Here is an 18,797-nt window from a genome sequence, read left to right as displayed (position 1 = left end):
GCTTGATCTCTTTCCCCTGGAGAACCGTCGCCTCCGAGGGGATTTAATTCTCACTTATGCCCTGTTTTAACAAAGCTTGACAAACAGTTTTTTTGCCGTTGAACCAGCAAACACACGGCGGGGACATAGTAAGAAAATTCTCAGAGCACACACATTCATTAGACAAAATTTTTCTCATTTCGGGTAGTGGATGCGTGGAATGACCTTCCTCCGACGTTTGTTCACGCCCCTTCTAGAACCCAACTTATAGCACTATTAGACATTTATTTATGCGAATCCTCGCCCTGGCAAGCATACTGCCCCGCGCTGAGAACATAAAGAGCAGTGCTACCCCCTTTTTTCACTTGTGCCTTTCAAGTGAACGACAGCCACTGACCGACAAGAACAAAACCGACCCGGGAAACTTGGGCAAAAGCCTCGATCCTGTGTATCAATCCGTGAATCCGTGAATGCTCCGGTGGACAATGAAATTTGGTGTGCTGCAAAAAATGAATCTAGATTAGGATGGTTTTTGATTCGAGTGCATACACAACAAAATGCAACACTTAGGTGTAAAAGTTTTCTCTTCAGTTGCAAGGGTTTTGCAGCTAAGTGCATTGTGCGGCTAATGGCACCGACCAACTGCTCCGGGGCGTGGTTGGTCAATAGTTTATTTGAGCGGTTGAGCCAATCAGTTCCGTGGGCTTGGCATGTGGGTGGAACGAACCTCAGCACATTGCAAGGTACGTAAACTGTGTGGTGGTGTGCGTGGCATGCAGTGCCTGTCATTTTGGTTCATTTATACGTAAGCATTGTTGACGTGCAATCCTGCTTGCTGGGCTTCGGATCGTGGGCTTTCTCTCTGTTTTCCGTCCACATAAATTGTCGTGAACCTGTTCATGTAATTAATGTAAGGGCCCTCATATCAGGATAATTACTGCCACTCGGTGCTTCCGCATCGTGCATGCTACATGTACCCAGAAAAAACGTACAGCGCAGCACTGCGTGGTTCACGAGGACATCAGTAAGTAAGTGGTCAGGAGGGGTGGGCACTGTTTTTCTCTGGCTGTCTTAGCGGTTAACATGCGAAACAACTGACTAGACCCACGGTCTGACCCAAGCGCTGGCTTTTGATTGTTCCTGTCAAGGCTTGGATAACGCGGTGGGATCCAATCCCGCAAGCCAAGATCAGAAACAGGTCACCCGCCTGCTGACCAACAGTCAACAAAATCGCAGGAGTTAGCAAATTTAGATAATGCGGTAGATAACCGACTAAAACCACACATGTGGGACAGCGTGGAGCTTACATAAGATAAGCGATCAATCATAGACGGTGTGATGTTGGCGTTTACCAGGTTGATGTCGTCATTTCGGGTAGTAGCTGCGTGGAATGACCTTCCTCCGACGGTTGTACACGCTCCTTCTCGAACCCAATTTAAAGCACTATTAGACATTTATTTATGCGAATCCTCGCGCTGGCGAGCATACTGCCCCGCGCTGAGAACATAAAGAGCAGTGCTACACCCTTTTTTCACTTGTGCCTTTCAAGTGAACGACAGCCACTGACCGACAAGAACAAAACCGACCCGGGAAACTTGGGCAAAAGCCTCGATCCTGTGTATCAATCCGTGAATCCGTGAATGCTCCGGTGGACAATGAAATTTGGTGTGCTGCAAAAAATGAATCTAGATTAGGATGGTTTTTGATTCGAGTGCATACACAACAAAATGCAACACTTAGGTGTAAAAGTTTTCTCTTCAGTTGCAAGGGTTTTGCAGCTAAGTGCATTGTGCGGCTAATGGCACCGACCAACTGCTCCGGGGCGTGGTTGGTCAATAGTTTATTTGAGCGGTTGAGCCAATCAGTTCCGTGGGCTTGGCATGTGGGTGGAACGAACCTCAGCACATTGCAAGGTACGTAAATTGTGTGGTGGTGTGCGTGGCATGCAGTGCCTGTCATTTTGGTTCATTTATACGTAAGCATTGTTGACGTGCAATCCTGCTTGCTGGGCTTCGGATCGTGGGCTTTCTCTCTGTTTTCCGTCCACATAAATTGTCGTGAACCTGTTCATGTAATTAATGTAAGGGCCCTCATATCAGGATAATTACTGCCACTCGGTGCTTCCGCATCGTGCATGCTACATGTACCCAGAAAAAACGTACAGCGCAGCACTGCGTGGTTCACGAGGACATCAGTAAGTAAGTGGTCAGGAGGGGTGGGCACTGTTTTTCTCTGGCTGTCTTAGCGGTTAACATGCGAAACAACTGACTAGACCCACGGTCTGACCCAAGCGCTGGCTTTTGATTGTTCCTGTCAAGGCTTGGATAACGCGGTGGGATCCAATCCCGCAAGCCAAGATCAGAAACAGGTCACCCGCCTGCTGACCAACAGTCAACAAAATCGCAGGAGTTAGCAAATTTAGATAATGCGGTAGATAACCGACTAAAACCACACATGTGGGACAGCGTGGAGCTTACATAAGATAAGCGATCAATCATAGACGGTGTGATGTTGGCGTTTACCAGGTTGATGTCGGTGTCACTGAAAGGAAATTATCAGGTCGGGCAATACCGTGGCGAACAATAAAAAATCAACTGAAGGTGACAAACTAGGTAGGGTACGGATATCTGACAGTGTAGCCGTGAGCGAATACGTCCGCTTAATATGACAAAGCTAACGGGCAGTTCTGACAAGTAGCGAGAAAATCTAGTGACTCACGACGGCCGTGGCCATGGCGCTGTGGTCGGTCCTGTTCAAGACATTATGAGACGCATTTGATAGAGAATCTGGCACCATATCCTCCCTGCCAGAAATGCACGTCTGTGGAGACTTGGGACCAATGTCTTTCAGTTTTTTTTGAGGAGTGGCGTTCCAAGTGGTCCAGCGAAGAAAATATGTTGTGGGTCTTGCAGGTTCGACCCAAAGCCGTTAACTGTTGGTGGTCAGGCCTCAGTGCCACAAATATCCCACAGGCTACATTGTTTGGAACTTAGTCATCCAAGGTTCAGTCCTGTTAGGAGGGGCACCCCACTATACAAAGGCGAGTAATAGTGGCAGTAATACGGATCAGTGTATTCCCATTTAGACTAAGAAAAAGGGCGACTAATAGGCAGGTCTTTTCACATCATATAGCCGCAGAAGCTAAAACAACAGTATTTGGCACCGTTTAAAGATCACGACGTGCATGAAACAGTGAGCCGAGTGAGAGACAGCATAGTCTACTCGTTAAGGAACAATTAGCACAGGCAGTGGTGCGGTTGTGCTCAGCACGGGATGTATGTGTGGAGAGGTGAGTTGGATCATGGCAAGTCCGACACGAACAAAGCGCTGTTGTCTACAAAGGATCGTGTCGTGGTATCGTATAGCTGTAGCTTCAGCCACTGCGATTGTGTGGTGCTGTCGCCTTGTATTCAAAACCCATTAAGGTTAATCGAAATAAGCCCCCATCAAATTCAAAATGTTTTCCACGTCCATGTTGTGTCAACTTGGCTAACTGTCATCTGCTTCTGGGATTTTACTGACGCTTTCGATCAGTGTATTGTGTTTTCAAAACATGCTTATTAGGCCGCAAGTTTTTTCATTCACTTCGTGCTCCCCCAAGGCTAATCCAGGTTCCTCGCGCTTTCTCGGATGTCTGGTTATCCTTCCGCAACCGCGCATGGCAGCTTTGGAGCTGACTCTAGTCTCAGTTCTAGTGATCAGTCTTCTTTGCGGTCGTTCTTTTGATCGACTGAATTAGGATAAAAAGATTATCTATGGTATCTGTGCGCACCCTAATAAATGGCAGCTCTGGGGCCGGGAAAGACAACAGCTATCGAGATTTGTCGCTTCTACTTCGGTCACCATGAAGTATGCATACCGTAGTCCCATCAGGTAACGTGAATGTCCAAGTTGGCCGAGTAAGTAAGGAGGAAGCCCATCCTGGCGCTTGATTCGGGAATGATACCCGCCTACAGAAGCTAGAGGGTGACTTCAGTTATTTGCTGAACACAGTTTCTAGCCATTGCACAGTTTCAGCACAGGCGCTCATATTGTGTTGCCTAAATATCACCAGGACAACCGTAGCTTTTACGGTGCTCTCCGGTTATCCTACATGGACTGACCCATCACCTGGAGAGTCAGATTTCACCCTGACCGAGGTTGAACTGATTGTACCTTCACTTCACAACAATCAGTCAGAATGCAGTATTCCCTCTGATGATCAACATTTTTCAATTAATACCCCTTTTTATTACGTCGATCTCCAGAAACTATGATAGAGACCAGCGTTTCTTCCAAATTACCGTCTCCTATAGAGGCTATGTATACCTGTACCCATGAATGCGTGCAGACCTATGGTAAAGTCTCACCTCCAATGGTATCAGGCAATCAGTTCAACCATTTTATCAGGTATAAATCATGTACAATAGGCTCAATTGTCCCAGCTGCTACAGTTTCGATCACTGGGAAATGGCAGAGTGTGGGACACAGCCATGCCTTGGAGCCGATGGCATGTTTGGTTAGTTCGGGAACTGGGTAGCTACGCATTGAAGGCGATAGCTTTGATGCGCAAGCGCTACTGGGCGATTGGGCCGTTTCTGCCAGTATCATGCCAGTTGGGTTCCGGAGTCCACATCCAAGGAGGCGACAGCTGCCGACCCGTCTCACTTGACTGGCTGGTGTTTTCATACTTCCTTGCCATGTCACTTGATACAGGTGAAAAGAGTTCTGCGAGGCAGTCGGTCTTCTGGAACACAGAATACATGTCCTACCCAGCGTAACCTATGAAGCGTGACTAATTCGCCTATCGCTGAAGAGTTCCTTCTTTGAAGGACCATTTGGCGTGCCGCAACATTACTAGTCCGATGTCCCCACCAAACCCGACCAATGCTCCGGGGACACCAATGATCAAACACTCATATCTATATCCTCTGCGCGTAGAGGCCACGTTTGTGACCAATAAAGCAGCACGGATGACACTGCCGCAATGTAAACTCTGCCCTTGACAGACAAACTGACCTCACGTCGGCGTCATAGGTGTCAGGTTGACAAGAGCTGTCCTAGCTTCCCCGATCCGAGAAGTAACCTCGTCTCGAGTCAGTCCACTGGAACTTATACGACTGCTAAAGTAAACAAATCTACCACGTCGATTGGCTCGTCTGAGAGCATGAGGTTTGGGCTTGGCCTCACCCAGTCTTGTAGCAGCGCTTTGTAGGTCTGAAGCGCGTACCGAATCATGCTGCAGAGTTATTAAGTTTATTCAAAATGGTTTGCATTTTTGAAGGAACAGCACCAAGGACAGCAATGTCATCCGCATTCTCAATGTTTTTGAGAGAACGTCCCGAGAGCAGTTCGACTCCCGAGGTTTCAGAGGCAGGCAGAGATACTTCAAGCAGCATACCAATAACAAAGCTGAAAAGGAAATGCGAGAGGAAGCAGTTATGTTTTACAGCACTGGACGTGGTAAACTCAGGCGACAGCTTCCCGTATACTCTTGCGCGCCATCATAAGGGGTGTAAATTTGGAAGAGACACCTTTGATGGCCGGATACCGCCAAAGTTTTTGACGATCGGCAGAATAAAAAACACTTTTCAAATCAAGAAAAGCGACCAACGCGGGACGTCCAAAGGAGTTGCGCTGCTCAAGAATTTGTCTTAAGGTAAAGGTGCGGTCGATGTATTCTTGACCAGGACGAAATCCAGCTCGATTCTCACGAGTCTTTCCCAATAATCCATCAACCTTCACAAAATAATTCCAGAGAGCACCTCAGATGCGACGGATATCGGGCAGATACCACAATGGTTTCCACATGACGTTCTTGTGCCCTTTATGAAAACTGAAATGACGGTCGAGGGCTCCATTCGGTTGGTTTTCTATTTTTGTTCCAAATCTGCATTATAGATGTCAGACTGTTCACCAGGACCTCGCCATCTTTGAAGAGTGCGGGGGTACACACCATTCGCGCTAGGTGCCTTGTCCGCTGGAGGATTAACTTCTCACGCTGGATTGCTGTTGTTGATGACGTGCTGGTGCGATATTCCGTACAGGTGTGCTGGACTATTCCAGCGGTTGTGTTGGAGGAGACCAGAGGAACTGTCCTTTGAAGTGTTCATCTCACTGCTCAGGATAACGATTTTGTGAGTGAATTGCCGTCCAGTCTTTCTCGCATATAGTTTCACTTAGGCCTGCCCTCTTTTGACCGGTTGGTCGAATCACTTGAAACATGGCGCATCTGTTGCTTGTAGCAAAAGCCTTCTCCATTTCCTGGGCCTTCAAAATCCACCAGCATTCTCTGTCATTCTTCAAGCTCCTGATTACCCAGTGTTTGCGTACGCCATCATGGTCGCTAGTTGCTGGTACGGACTTGCTGGCAGCAATAAGGTCTGCTGAGCTCGTCGATGTCCATTGTCCATTTAGTCGAGTCAGATGACCTAGACAAACAGTTCTGAAAGCTGAAAGCATTGCATCTTTAACTCGCCTCCGTTCAACCTCCAAGGAATCTTCGTCGTTCACATGACTGCGTTTCCAGTAGCTTTCTAGCCAGATCAGCTCGATACTCTTCAGCTACCGAAACTTGTCAAATTTGACAGAAGAACCTGCTCTCTTCTGGCACGCTTAATACTGGCGGAGAGCGATGACGTGATCAGAATCGAGTTGCGTACCACAGAAGGAGCGACAACCCCTAACTGAGGCTCTCCATCGATAACTGATAGCCACATGGTCCAGTTGAGTCCACGACTGTCTTGTGGTAGGTGTCCTCCAAGTAATTCGATGTGAGCTTTTGTGTTGGAAGTTTGTACTGGATAGTAACTGGCGGTGATCTGCACAAAACTGAAGAAGCTACTCCCCATTATCGGCACGATCGGCATCGAATCCATATTTACCACCTAATTGTGCTTCTTACGGACCTAGTCGTCCAGATTTGGGATTCATATCACTCACCAGGCCTACTGTATCCGTCCTTATTTTCGACCGAAGCAGTTGTGACGGACCTTGATGAAACTCATCCTCATTTCCAGAACTACAATCTGTTGGGAAGTATGCTGATACGACAAACAAACGCCATTTACCACATCGACCTGCATTGGTCTTAATTGAGCCAGATAACCGCACAGCGCAAAGTTGATTGTTTACTGGGATCCAGTCCGGTGATGAGCTTCCAGCCTTGTAGCTGAGTTCAACCCACATCATGGATGCCACGGGCCATTGTGTGGGGATCACTAGATACCCGAAGAGGGAAAGTTGGAACATCTGAGTTCGTCCTACACGGCTTGAAATGCACGTTTGAAGTGGGGGTCTTGTATGTGTGTTTCGGAGACACAACATGCATCGCCAGATATGGAAACCAAGGTTTCAGCAATTCGACAGAGTACGGACAATAAAAGCTGCAACGTGGATCAGATGTCTTGGTATTAGTAAGAAGTATTTTGGTTTGTTTTTCTGATGCCTAGCTGCCGTGCCACCCAAAGAAAGCACGAGGGCTGGGATACTGCCAGGTTGCCCAGGCCTATACGGGGGAAGTCGAGAGGCAGAGGTCAGGTTCGAACCACGGACCTTCCGTTCAGTAAATTCGTGCTCTAACCACTGAGCCATCTCCCCCTTGGGGGAAGGTAGGTGAGAAGAGAGCTGCAAGGGCTACTGATACATCCCGATTTCCCAAGTCGAAGATGGGGGGTTGGTTGAGGTAGCCCAATCTGAACCTTTGACTCAAAAGTCTGACATACGAGGCAGTGGGAGGATGTAGGGTTTTGTTCTGAGACCCTGCCGGTAGGCTCTAAGCCGGCTGTTGTTATGGTTTGGTTAGGGGACCCTTTCCAGAATCAATGACTCAGCGGTGTGACCCACTTGGCTGCAGGGGTGGGCCTGGCCCGAGAACACAGAGCTTAAGGCCTGACTGCCTCACTTCTAGTGCAGCCAAACACAGCAGGCGCCTTTTGAGCAGCACCAGACTCTGATTTTAAAAGTATCTGGACCGTAGCGAATAGTGCACCGACGGTCACGGTCAACCTTTGGGCGATCGGAGTGTGCGGTTTTTGGGGCCAACCTTTCCTAGTACGTCCTTCATCGGGGGGAAGGTAGCATTGCTGCTTACATAAATATGGACATGCTAGTCGCCTGAGTGGATCGTCGTACTGTCTTTACACTTCTGTTGCAGAGGATAGTTCAACCTTACCTCCAGACAACCTCGTAATACGGTTACTGCAGTCCGGGAAATCGATGTTTGTCGGGCTGCTTCCCTTTGGCCCTCCTGGTATGGTTGAACCCTTAGGAACTGAGTTCCAGCCAGTATAGCCCTTGGGATCATTGAGGTACAGAAGCCCGACCAGCACGATAAGGTGACGGTTTTAGGTCTGGACCTACGCCGACCTGCGCCAGGTGGTTTTCAGGGAAAATATCTTTCTTCCCACTGATCAACTGGTCACACTACTTAGGTTAAGTTGGTTGGGTAGTGTACTTCGTTTGCTTCGAAGCAACCCTTTCGCTGAACCACATGTCGAGTGAAGACGACCCATGAGCTGTCAGTCCATGACTTGGCTGCGAATAATGCCTAGTCGCCTTTATAAGTACCAGGTCTCTGGATGTGGGTCACGGCACCAGACTAACCAATGTATGATCTTGTCATGCCGTCATTGGTTTTCCTGCATCAAAGCTATTGCATCCAATGCACAGCTGTCTTACTGCCGGCTCTATCGATCAGTTGAAACAACTTTACGTCAGTAGAATGATTAGGCCACCGCATCCAACGTGTAACTGTCATTTCCTCATCATCTTGTCTAGGGCGGAACTCCTTTGGCACTTTCACTAAGCGATGGAACATGATAACTGATGCAGGCGCTTTTCTGATAATTACAGAAGTGCTCATTGCATCTGGTGAAAGATCTCCCTGGCTGTTCCTGCAACTTATGAGTGGGTGTGTGTGCCGATACACAGGGCCAACACGGTCAGGAAACAAATGGATGTCTATTTTGTGGAAGCTGTGAAGGTCGCAGGTAGAGAGATTTTGCGACTAGATTCCGTCCAATAGATGGAATCCGTATTGGCCGATGCGGTATTCGAGGAAGTATACAAGAGTCTGTCCAAAACCAGGTGATTGCATTGGTCTTTACTTGGTGGCCGGGTAGTCACTTGAAGAGGACCTTTACGCGGCTTGGTATTCTGTTGCACGACCAATCATCAGAAAGGAGCAGACAGCTAAAACTTTTGATGACCTGATTGTTTCGCGTTCCAGAGACCAAACGGTGTATTCAAGAATCCGTAGCGGCCGAATTATATAGTCACGACAATTCGACGAATCACCTGCGAGGCAACCCAGAGCGCTTGAACCACAAGACTCAGAGCTGACTGAAACAATGGAACAACAAACTTGTCAGGTGCCGGAGATCCCTTTCTCTTTTGGTGACTGCAGTGCACAGTTTGCGCATGCAAAGTTGTTTTTTCCTTAAAGATAACCAAATTATTTCTGTGTGTTCCAAAAAGTTAACCTAGGGTGTAGAACGCCAATGCAGTCTCAAAAAAGCTCGTTCCAGTCTTTATTTCGGTTTCAGTTATCGATTGAATGAGGACCTAGTCTGGTCCGGAGAAGAGTTCTGAATGTCACAGCTGTGCTCCGTTTCGCTCATTCACTAGACTCACTCCGGTTGCTCTCGTGGTGATAAAACGTACTTGTTTCATGGCGTGTTTGATTTTGTGACTCACCATCCCAACTTCAGCATCCCGACTTCCTGTCTAGGTTCGGGTAACCTGCAAGTATCCCTCCCTCCTACCTCCTTCCGTTTCCATGGCAGCTGAACGATTGATACTTCATTCTAACCATCTTGAGATTTCTTCGTCTTTTGGGTGAATTGTTACCTGTGAGTAGATCGTTTAGATCGCTTTACCTACTAGCTTTACTTTTCTGATGTTTCAGACAGTACTCAGTCTATTTTCTGTCAAGAGGCCAGTGATTCCTCAATGCTTTCTCACTGCTCAAAGTTATGCTTCCGGCCTGTGCAGAGGACGACGCATTGAGTGAGATTGATTTAACGACCAGATTTAAAAAACACCTTTCACGTAAACCCGCTGACACCATTCACGATGAAGACATGTATGATATTTTATGCCAACTTCGAAGCTACAGCAGCACACTGGCCTATACCTCAAGAACTGCAACATGGCTGATCAAATTGCTCATGAGTGATGATTTTACACAGTTCTATATGCGTTACTTGGAATTGCTATGTCGCACCGACGAAGTGGACTATATTTCTCACTCGGTGAATCGCTGTGTGACCAACTTCATAAAATTGCACATAATCATATGGAATGTTACTGACAAAGCAGATGGATTGTGTGTTAAGCTGGTTTCTGCCGGAGTTATTAGTCATCTATTCCGACTGCTTAGTCTCGTACAACTGCATGAAGCGGTGGGCAATCGAGACCAAAATGCTCTGTGGCTGGCTCACGGCGCTGTTGGTATACTGCAGAATGTAGTAAATCACATCCCAAATGCTGTGTGGCAACTCAAGGAGGCAAATGCTTTTAATATCCTCTCAGGTTTTCTGACAGAGTTCAATACTAGCGAAGGCCAGCAAGATCTGGACGCACTCGCACTTGGCTATCATGGGCCAGAACAAACGACGGCGGCACTGCGACTCCGATTGCATGACCATGCATTAAAAACTGCTATACATTTTCTGCTTTCGTTTCTTCCCAACGAAGATCATAACGAATCAGATGATTTGCATATCGTCTATTTACTGACTGCACTGGATGATGCGTTGAATGGATCAACTACTCTGTACTCGAGCAAGTTCGGCTACAGCGTAGAGGAACTGCTAGTCGGTTTCACAAACTTGGCCAAGCTTGACAGGAACAAGAAAGCTCTTATCAGAAACAATGCCATGGAATCCATCCAGAAATCCCTTACCGTGGCGCATGAATTGAAATACCCCTATGTTCCGGATGGAGCAGAGTTTGTACCCACACTTATCAAAGAAGCTCATGGTCTGGCGGAGAAGACCCTGAATTTTTTGTGGTTTCTTTCATTAGTTCCGGAAAGTATGGATAGTTTAAAACCGGGTTCTGTTATACGTGGCCTTGTCGAGCGGTTTTCTGACGATTTCAACTGGCCTGATAGTTGTGTAAAAGCTGCCAGAAGTATTTTGTGCACCGTGTCTTATTCCAATGCCCTACCTTCATCCGGAGGTGAACAGGAGATAGCAGAGATGATGGCTTTAGAACGTCGGCAGTGTTCCCGTCGTGGACATGTTATGATCAGTTACTCCCATCGGAATCAGGATGTGATGTTACGCGTTCGAGACAAATTACAGGACCTGGGTTATGATGTATGGATGGATGCAGATCAGATACGTAAGTCATTCAGTATATCTGATTATTTTTCTAACTCCCTTGAAACTCGGTTTTCAACTCCTCCCTCATTTATACTATCGTACTTCATATCTCAGGTTTTATCTTCACCTGTGTTCTGTTTATCCATTGCGAAATGTGACAGAATATACAAGTTACCAGGGGGCTTATGGTCGGGTGGAAGAAAAATGTGGTCTTTCAGGGTCCCCTTCTTTTCCAAGTCGAAGGACTGGAACTCGTCGTCGGAGATTCTCAGACAGGTTCTCAGATCTCTGCCATCTCCGAAAATGTTTTCTTTGCGGTCCACTGTAAGCAAAATCTTTCGCTTAAAGAAGTTCGGCTGTGAACTGTGTGAAACCAGGACACCTTGGTTAAGTTGTCTTGTGGTGTGAATAAGGTGAAGTGCACTGGCGGTTCAGTAAGTCTGCACAATGAAGGCATCCAGGATGAGAAAGTTGAACATGTCTGGCTTCTCTGATAAGCGGCTACCGTGCACAGTATACTTAAAAAAATTAGACCGTTTTCTCGCAACATTTAATCTTTTCATCACAAATGCTGCGGATTTGTTCAAATACCACTCACTTTCTGGCACATTTTCAACGTGCCATCTAGCGGGTTGAGATCGGGTCCTGCAACTTTACTCGGATTGTGCTTCTGAAATTCGTAACTTGCTGTTAAGACTATAGGATAGATCTTCACATTGACCTGAACACATGCCAAGCTACGGTACAACGTTTGTTGGCTTTTGGGCATTAGGTACCCGTGATTTACACGATGGGATCCTTAATTTGAACAAAAGCGCAATTTTCGGCACGTGAGTATACAACCTATAGATGATAATTTGTGGACTTCACTCGTACCATATTTTCGCAACAGTTCCAAAAATACTTCATCCGACCTTCCATTGAGCTACTCCATTCTTTCGGAGAACTGGACTTTAATGGGCAAAAAGTGCAGACATACTCTACTGTAGCCTAGACGAGCTACACTTACCGTGCTTGTTGCGTTTTTGACTTTTTTCTCTATTGTCCTGCGCTGACCCCAGTGTTATTTAGTGTATCCCCTGTAAGATATATTACCTTGTCCCTAGCGTTGCATTCTGCTTCCCACTCTTTCGCGAATCGTGTGTTGTTTTATATTATCGGGGAATGTTTAACACGGAGTGAAATTGTAATCTTCTCATTGCTCTCCCTTGCTCCGTTCAGGCTAATGAACTTTGCCAGAGTCATGAGCAAAACACGTCACTGTTGGACTGCACGCCGACCAACCGAACTACACTGCCATCAGATCTACTCGGCTTTTCCCCAAAAGAGGTATGAAAAATCACTAGATGTGTGTACACGCATTGCATCAAAGCTGCATGGGGTAATACTCCACTAACCACCGACCTAATGGAGATGAGGCAGGTGAAATGGCGCGAGACTGCTTAAAAAATGACACAAACAACAACAGCGACCAAGAGCACTAGGCGTCTGCGTCAATTAAAAAAGATGACCATATGAACTGGGCTGTCATTTGCGAGGAGAATTTCTCTTATAAAAACTGATCTGGCAAATCGTTCCGTGATTGAAATGGAAAGTTAAGAAGACTCAAACAGCAAAGTGCGATGTCCCCGTTTGTAGAATAGCTGCCCAATCCCCATCAGTACGTCATCAGAGCGAAGTCGTCACTAACGACTGCCATAAGTCGATTGGTCGGCCGTACTGTTTATTTTTCTTGATGCTTAGTGTTTCTGTTAAATATTTGAAAATTGTCTTCTACCGCTTGCTTTTTCAGAAGGCTTGTTCGGAGCTGGAATGGCCAAAGGAATTCAGCAAGCTTCCGGACTGATTTTGGGTATTTCTCAGGCGTTCATAGACTCGCAGCATTGTCGACAAGGGATGTTGTTTGCCTATTTGCTACAAATACCCTTCTATCCACTGGAGTTGCAGGAAAACGTCGTTGTGGACGGTTGGCTTGCAATGCTTTTGACCACAATCAAGTGCATACCGCTCTGTGATGAGACCATGTTTGACAATGCAGTGCGGACGCTCGTTGAGCAGCTAGGAGACCGTGGGCGTCGCCTTCCGGGAGATGAGAGACCAGCCTTTACGTGGCTCACACACAGGTTATCATCTTTCCTAGCTTCACCTGCAGCAGTCTCTGAGCATATGGGGCATGCCCATCCTTCATCCAGTTTGTCAATGGAATCGGAGGGAACTGTTCCACAGTCGAAAACAGGTGAGCCTATAACCGAATCATCTTCCAGCACAGTACCTGACCCGCCTTAAGGAAGATGATGACTTCGTTGGTGGATGGAGTTAGTTGTAGTCTGATGGCGGCTTTTAATAGAGAGCAGGTAGCTGAGATTCCGTCGGTTACTTTCTTCGCTCCATTGACTCTTCTTTATCAACAATTAGTTACTTAGGCTGCTGAGAGTAATGTTCCAAGTTGCTTGTTAAGCTCAGTCCCATAAAACCTCGGTTGTTCAAGTGCCTGCGACGCGGGTTCATCATTTTTCTCCACCCCATCGTCACTTATTAATGGCCTTGCTATTTCCATTGGAGTCTGCAACATACACAGTTCAAGTTGGAAGGTGTAGTTTGTCACGAGTGCCAGTAGCTGATCAGTATTGTGACAAGATATAGCGCCAGTCATCCTCTAGTCACACTGAGCATTTCGCCTGATCAGGTGTTGTGTAACTTCAATGGTATGCGTTCCCTATGCATAGTACCACTCGTTAGTAGTGTGTGCCAGCCTCATCAGACTGGCACTGTCCTTGGCATGATTTCGAATGAGACGTTTCTCTCTTTTCTCCCATATTCTCCTGTTACTCTTTCGCATTCATCGCTTGCATTCACTTTTTATGTTTGTGACCATGCTCTTCAAAAATAAATGATAATAGCAATCGTTAGTAGTGTGGAACTGTCACGATAAACAGATGTTTAAGAAAATCAGCTTCTGAATGATGAGTCAGATGATTAGCTTACTGTCTCTGATGGCTACCGGTACCCGCCATTTGATCGAGTTTAGGGTGATGAGCCACGCTGTTACAGCCGATTTTGGATGTAGCATCACAAATGCCACTATGAAGTTGAATGTGAATCCACCACTGCGGAAGAGATGGCTTTTACAGACTTGGCTTGACCCCTTGTTCGTCTTCACACACCGGAATACAATCAAATCCCGATAACTTGGCCATTTTGACAAACACACATTGCCAGCTAACAGGAAGGGGATCCCTATCATAAGTAGGGCTATTCCGTAAATTCCTTGTTTCACGCTCGTAAGCATCGTGTTATGCGCTAGCCTAGATGTGGCGCTCGGGTACCACGCTCCGCGCACGATGAACACGTGTTTGCTGTGTTTGAGGACTGTTCAGTTCTGTGGCATCATGTGCGCGAACTGTTATTTCCACATATCTCCACACCCTCCTCAGCTTAGGTTCTTCAAGATACGAATGGGTCATTCTGATCCTACGTGCCTACCCAATACAGATCAAGGCTTGAGACCGAACGAAAAAATCCGCAGGCATATCACAGCACTGCTAGGGATGCGAAACAGTATTACAGCCGAAACGAATTGAGTCAGTATGGTGCTGGCAGTGTCATCCAAAGAACAGTTTACGGATTTGTGGTAAATGATGACTTGCGAGGTTCAGAGCCATTTCTGCCGTGCTGTCAACCATTAACGAGGTTCATTGGTGAAGTGTGCTGAACACCAGTTTACGCTTCGCCAATCGGTGTAGAAGCTTGGGCAAGGCAAAATGCGGACTCCCAGAGACGTAAAGATGAGTACTAGTTGGCCTGCAACCAGATTGAATTGGTTGAATAGCTTACTTCTCATCGTTTCCGACAATCTCTTAGGAACTTATGAAAAAGAGCACCTTACTAAACGGAGCGAACGCTGCCGACAGTAAGTAGGTAGCAAGTGGAAGACGTCAGGGCAGTTCAACATCAACCTTAATCTGCCCCCAGAAGACAGAGTAGGTTCCGCGTCTGATTGCAACCCACTAACAGTAAAACCTAGTATTAAGGATTGTATCAACTGGGTGCACCAATCTGACCTACAGAAGGAGAAGAGAGTTCAGGGGTTGGAGTTATCATATCGGTTCTCTGGTATTTTGAGGGGTTTTCTTTGCAGGGAAGATTTGTCGCTTATCACTGGTCGATGAAAGATAGATGTTAGGATTGTACACACCTACATGGGATCACTACTTCGTTCCAGCTATTTTGGTAGCTCCTATAAGTTTTTGAGTTTCTGCGGTGCCAATGTGTCCTTAACCCCACAAAATTATTGTTGTGTAATGACAATTATATGACTGGTTGGACTTGGATACCTTCGATAATAGTTAATTAGGCTTAGCCTACGCCTAAAAGTTTTGGTAAGTGAATTGGTCGATTAATCAGACTGACGGATTCATGAAAAAGCTGAATCATCGCACCACTGCATCATGGCTGCCGCTGTAGCACTTCAGGCACCTATGGGTGTTTAGTTGTTTATGGGCTTTGTTGTTGACGATAAAGAATTCCTAATGATATAGTCATCAAACAAGTAGTGTTTGATTTTTGTGAAAATTTCTTCGAGGATTGCGTCCAACGCCAACTGCGGTGACCTGGTCGTGTGTTGTGCATGCCGAGTTACTGTCCTAGTCAAGAAAAGTTTCCATACCGAATTCGGAGTGGATTATGTATGACTTGACAGTTGGGATCGAAGGTTACGAAAAGTCTGGGTGTTGAGGATTCAACTCATCTTGGAGGATGGAGTCCCTCGACTCTGATTGTACTTCGCTAGACGCGGTGCAAACGGAAGTCAATGGCGTTCGTTGGAGGTTGTGTACATTTGTGCCAAGGCATCACTAAGCCACTTCCTTCTCTACCTTCATCAGACCGACATTGCTGTATCGTCGTGAGGCACCAGTGATTCGACAGTGGTGGAGTCGGCAAGTGTAATAATCTGATCCATCCGACTAGAAAATGAATGTTAGATAGCTGTCGTCCAATCTACGTTGTTCTCCATCCCTCATTGCAAATCATTCTAGGGTGGGTCATACGAATAGACGAGTAGCGGAACGGTCAATCATCGCGTAGGATTCTTTTGTGATTGGTGCAAATCATTCAGAACACTTTAGTACTTCGCTGTTTTGCTGAACCGTTTCGTACTTTGTTCCATATAGCTAATGCACTCCAAACTCAGTGGTTAGAACGCGAATTTATTGACCGGAAAGTCTATGGTTTGAACCCGACCTCTGTATCCCGGCTTCCCCTGTCTCCGCTTGGCCAACTTGACCGTATCCCAGCCCTTGTGCTTCCTTCGGGTGACATGTCATCTAGGCAACGAAAGTGTTCCTTCTGAACGCACATCGATCATCTTCTGGATCTCGTCATCGTGTAATTTCTCCTCGTGCCGAACTTTCGGTACGCATCGGAGGCAATGGCGGTTTAAAGAATCAAACTTGCTTCTTTTCTAAGCTGAGAAGATCCCCGATTCAAATGCGGTTGCGTAAAATTGTAAGAGCAGTGCTTCGGTTCAGCAAAGCCGACAAACACGTTCAAAAATGCACAAATGTGCAACAGTTGTAAAGTACTTGGGCATCCTGGCAGTATCCCAGCCCTCATGCTTCTTTTTAATGGCATGGCAGTTAGGTACCGAAAGAGCGTTATAGCTGAATGATTATCTTATTTTTATTTTAGACGCCACCGTAATCAGTGGGGGGCTGAACCAGTTCACAGGAGTGGATGTCCGAGAGTGCCATGTCGTGAAACTCTCAGGGTCTTCGTATTTGTCATTTGTTTTGCCTCTGAATGGTTCTTCTGGTCTAACGCGAATTAAATGCATGTGCTGTTAAATTCACTCAGAAGACAAATGCTGACAAAGTTGTTAGATTGTTAACCTGTAACTCATTGTGTGCGTCGACACTGTCGGTTTTTATTTCTGTCAGATTGGTGGAACAACTTATGTATCTTTCTTCATATCAGTTGACTTTTGTGTACTGAAAAATGCTACAAAAGTACGGCTCGAACTCTGTGCCTCACCCCAAGATAGTGTGCGATTTCCGCCAGTCCTCGGGGTAGAGATGCACTGTAAATGATCTTTTAATTGATAACCTGTGGACGGGAAGTGGATGCTAACCATTCACCATACACGGGCCTTACCTCCACTCTCTTACTTTATCCCATGCTTATTGAAAATACACATTCTAGTTAGTCACCATACTCTCACTTTTGTATCCTCCATTTCAACTCCCAGGCGAATTGGACGACTCGGCTTTGGCACTCCTCCCATCTGCTACCTTGAAAGTTGCAGATAATCGGGCTCCGACCATGCTGCCAAGACATTCCTCTTATACACCTCTGAGACTAGCTTCGTCCCTAGGCCCAGGTCCTGACGATACGTCTTCCGGGCTGCCCAATCTGCTCTGTTGGACAAAATCAGACGTTGCTCGATGGTTGGCGGAATCCGGTCTAGCAGCCTACATTCCTTCGTTTTCTGGAATGGATGGTTCCATGGTGGTAGAATTAGACCGATTTCGGCGTAACGCCAACCAAACATTGTCAGACAGATTGCTCGCGGACTTGGGAATGCCCTTGTCGGACCAACAGCGTCTCTTCATTGCATTGACCAAACTTTCAACCAGTGATATGCGGACTTGTCCAGTGTTTTACTGATATTTCATTTTTATGTTTTATCTGTCTGCCAGTTTACTATTCGTGAGCGCTTCCTTGTTTCACCAAAGTATTTTTGGTTTGCATTATTTACTCCTATTTATTTATTTGTTTATTCAAAATAATACTTATATTCCTGACTTGTTTCCTTGCCCGTTTGCCTCATCTGTCCTCGCATTTTTAAAACATTTCGTATAGATTCGCGAAAAAATAAACTCGTTCGTAAATTAAGTTGGTGTTTTTAGGGGAGATCTAACTGAATCGCAGCGGAATTTATCTTTTGTGGGATTCCCTGGAAACCATACAGAGGATTCTGTTTGATAGACGTATAAAACTTGAGTTCATTATAAGAAGAGTATAGATAAACAGTTAATGGGAGACGTAACTGAATCTCTTGGTTGGTATTATCCTACTGAATGTATTCCACAAAGAGGGCCTCATTTATCAGTTGGAAAAATGTCCAAGATGTTACATTTTCCTTAGTAATGACACTACTCATAAAGTTGTTTAAACTCTTGAGAATTTGGGGACGAAAAGAGTGGAACCGTTAGTGGACTATCCGGGAGTTTCACCAAACTTATGAGTGATGTATGAAGGAGAAACACTTTGATATCTTGCGTATGGTTCCTACTAAAACGTGTCCCTTTTGCATCTTTGGCTGAAAAATACAAATGATAGATTCAACTGAGTTTTCCGTTTATGCCATTTCAATTTATGGATGCTTATTTATCTGTGCATACTTCCAATTTGGTCAAACCGACGGTGGGCAGTCCGAAGGAGCTCATCAGTCTTATACGTAGTGTTGTATAAGATACTATATATATATATATATATATATATATATTATAT

General features: G+C 46.0%; 2 protein-coding genes across 2 annotated transcripts; one reads left to right on the top strand and one right to left on the bottom strand.

Annotated features, from left to right (window-relative positions):
* Window positions 1–707: 707 nt before the first annotated feature.
* On the top strand, window positions 708–18,108 carry T265_05176 (hypothetical protein; the record flags this gene model as incomplete). The annotated part of the gene is made up of 4 exons (XM_009170108.1): window positions 708–722; window positions 9,866–11,307; window positions 13,081–13,524; window positions 17,533–18,108. The coding sequence occupies 3 exons, from the start codon at window positions 9,933–9,935 to the stop codon at window positions 17,949–17,951; spliced, it is 2,238 nt and encodes a 745-aa protein (XP_009168372.1).
* On the bottom strand, window positions 13,217–16,612 carry T265_05177 (hypothetical protein; the record flags this gene model as incomplete). Its single annotated transcript, XM_009170109.1, has 2 exons — window positions 13,217–13,569; window positions 16,504–16,612. 2 exons carry the CDS (start codon window positions 16,610–16,612, stop codon window positions 13,217–13,219), a joined length of 462 nt encoding a protein of 153 aa, XP_009168373.1.
* Window positions 18,109–18,797: the final 689 nt, after the last annotated feature.

This window comes from Opisthorchis viverrini, assembly GCF_000715545.1.
Source record: "Opisthorchis viverrini unplaced genomic scaffold opera_v5_93, whole genome shotgun sequence".
In the NCBI taxonomy this organism is placed as follows: domain Eukaryota; kingdom Metazoa; phylum Platyhelminthes; class Trematoda; order Opisthorchiida; family Opisthorchiidae; genus Opisthorchis; species Opisthorchis viverrini.
Note: the sequence above shows the minus strand (reverse complement) of the source record. Positions and strands in the feature narration are given on the sequence as shown.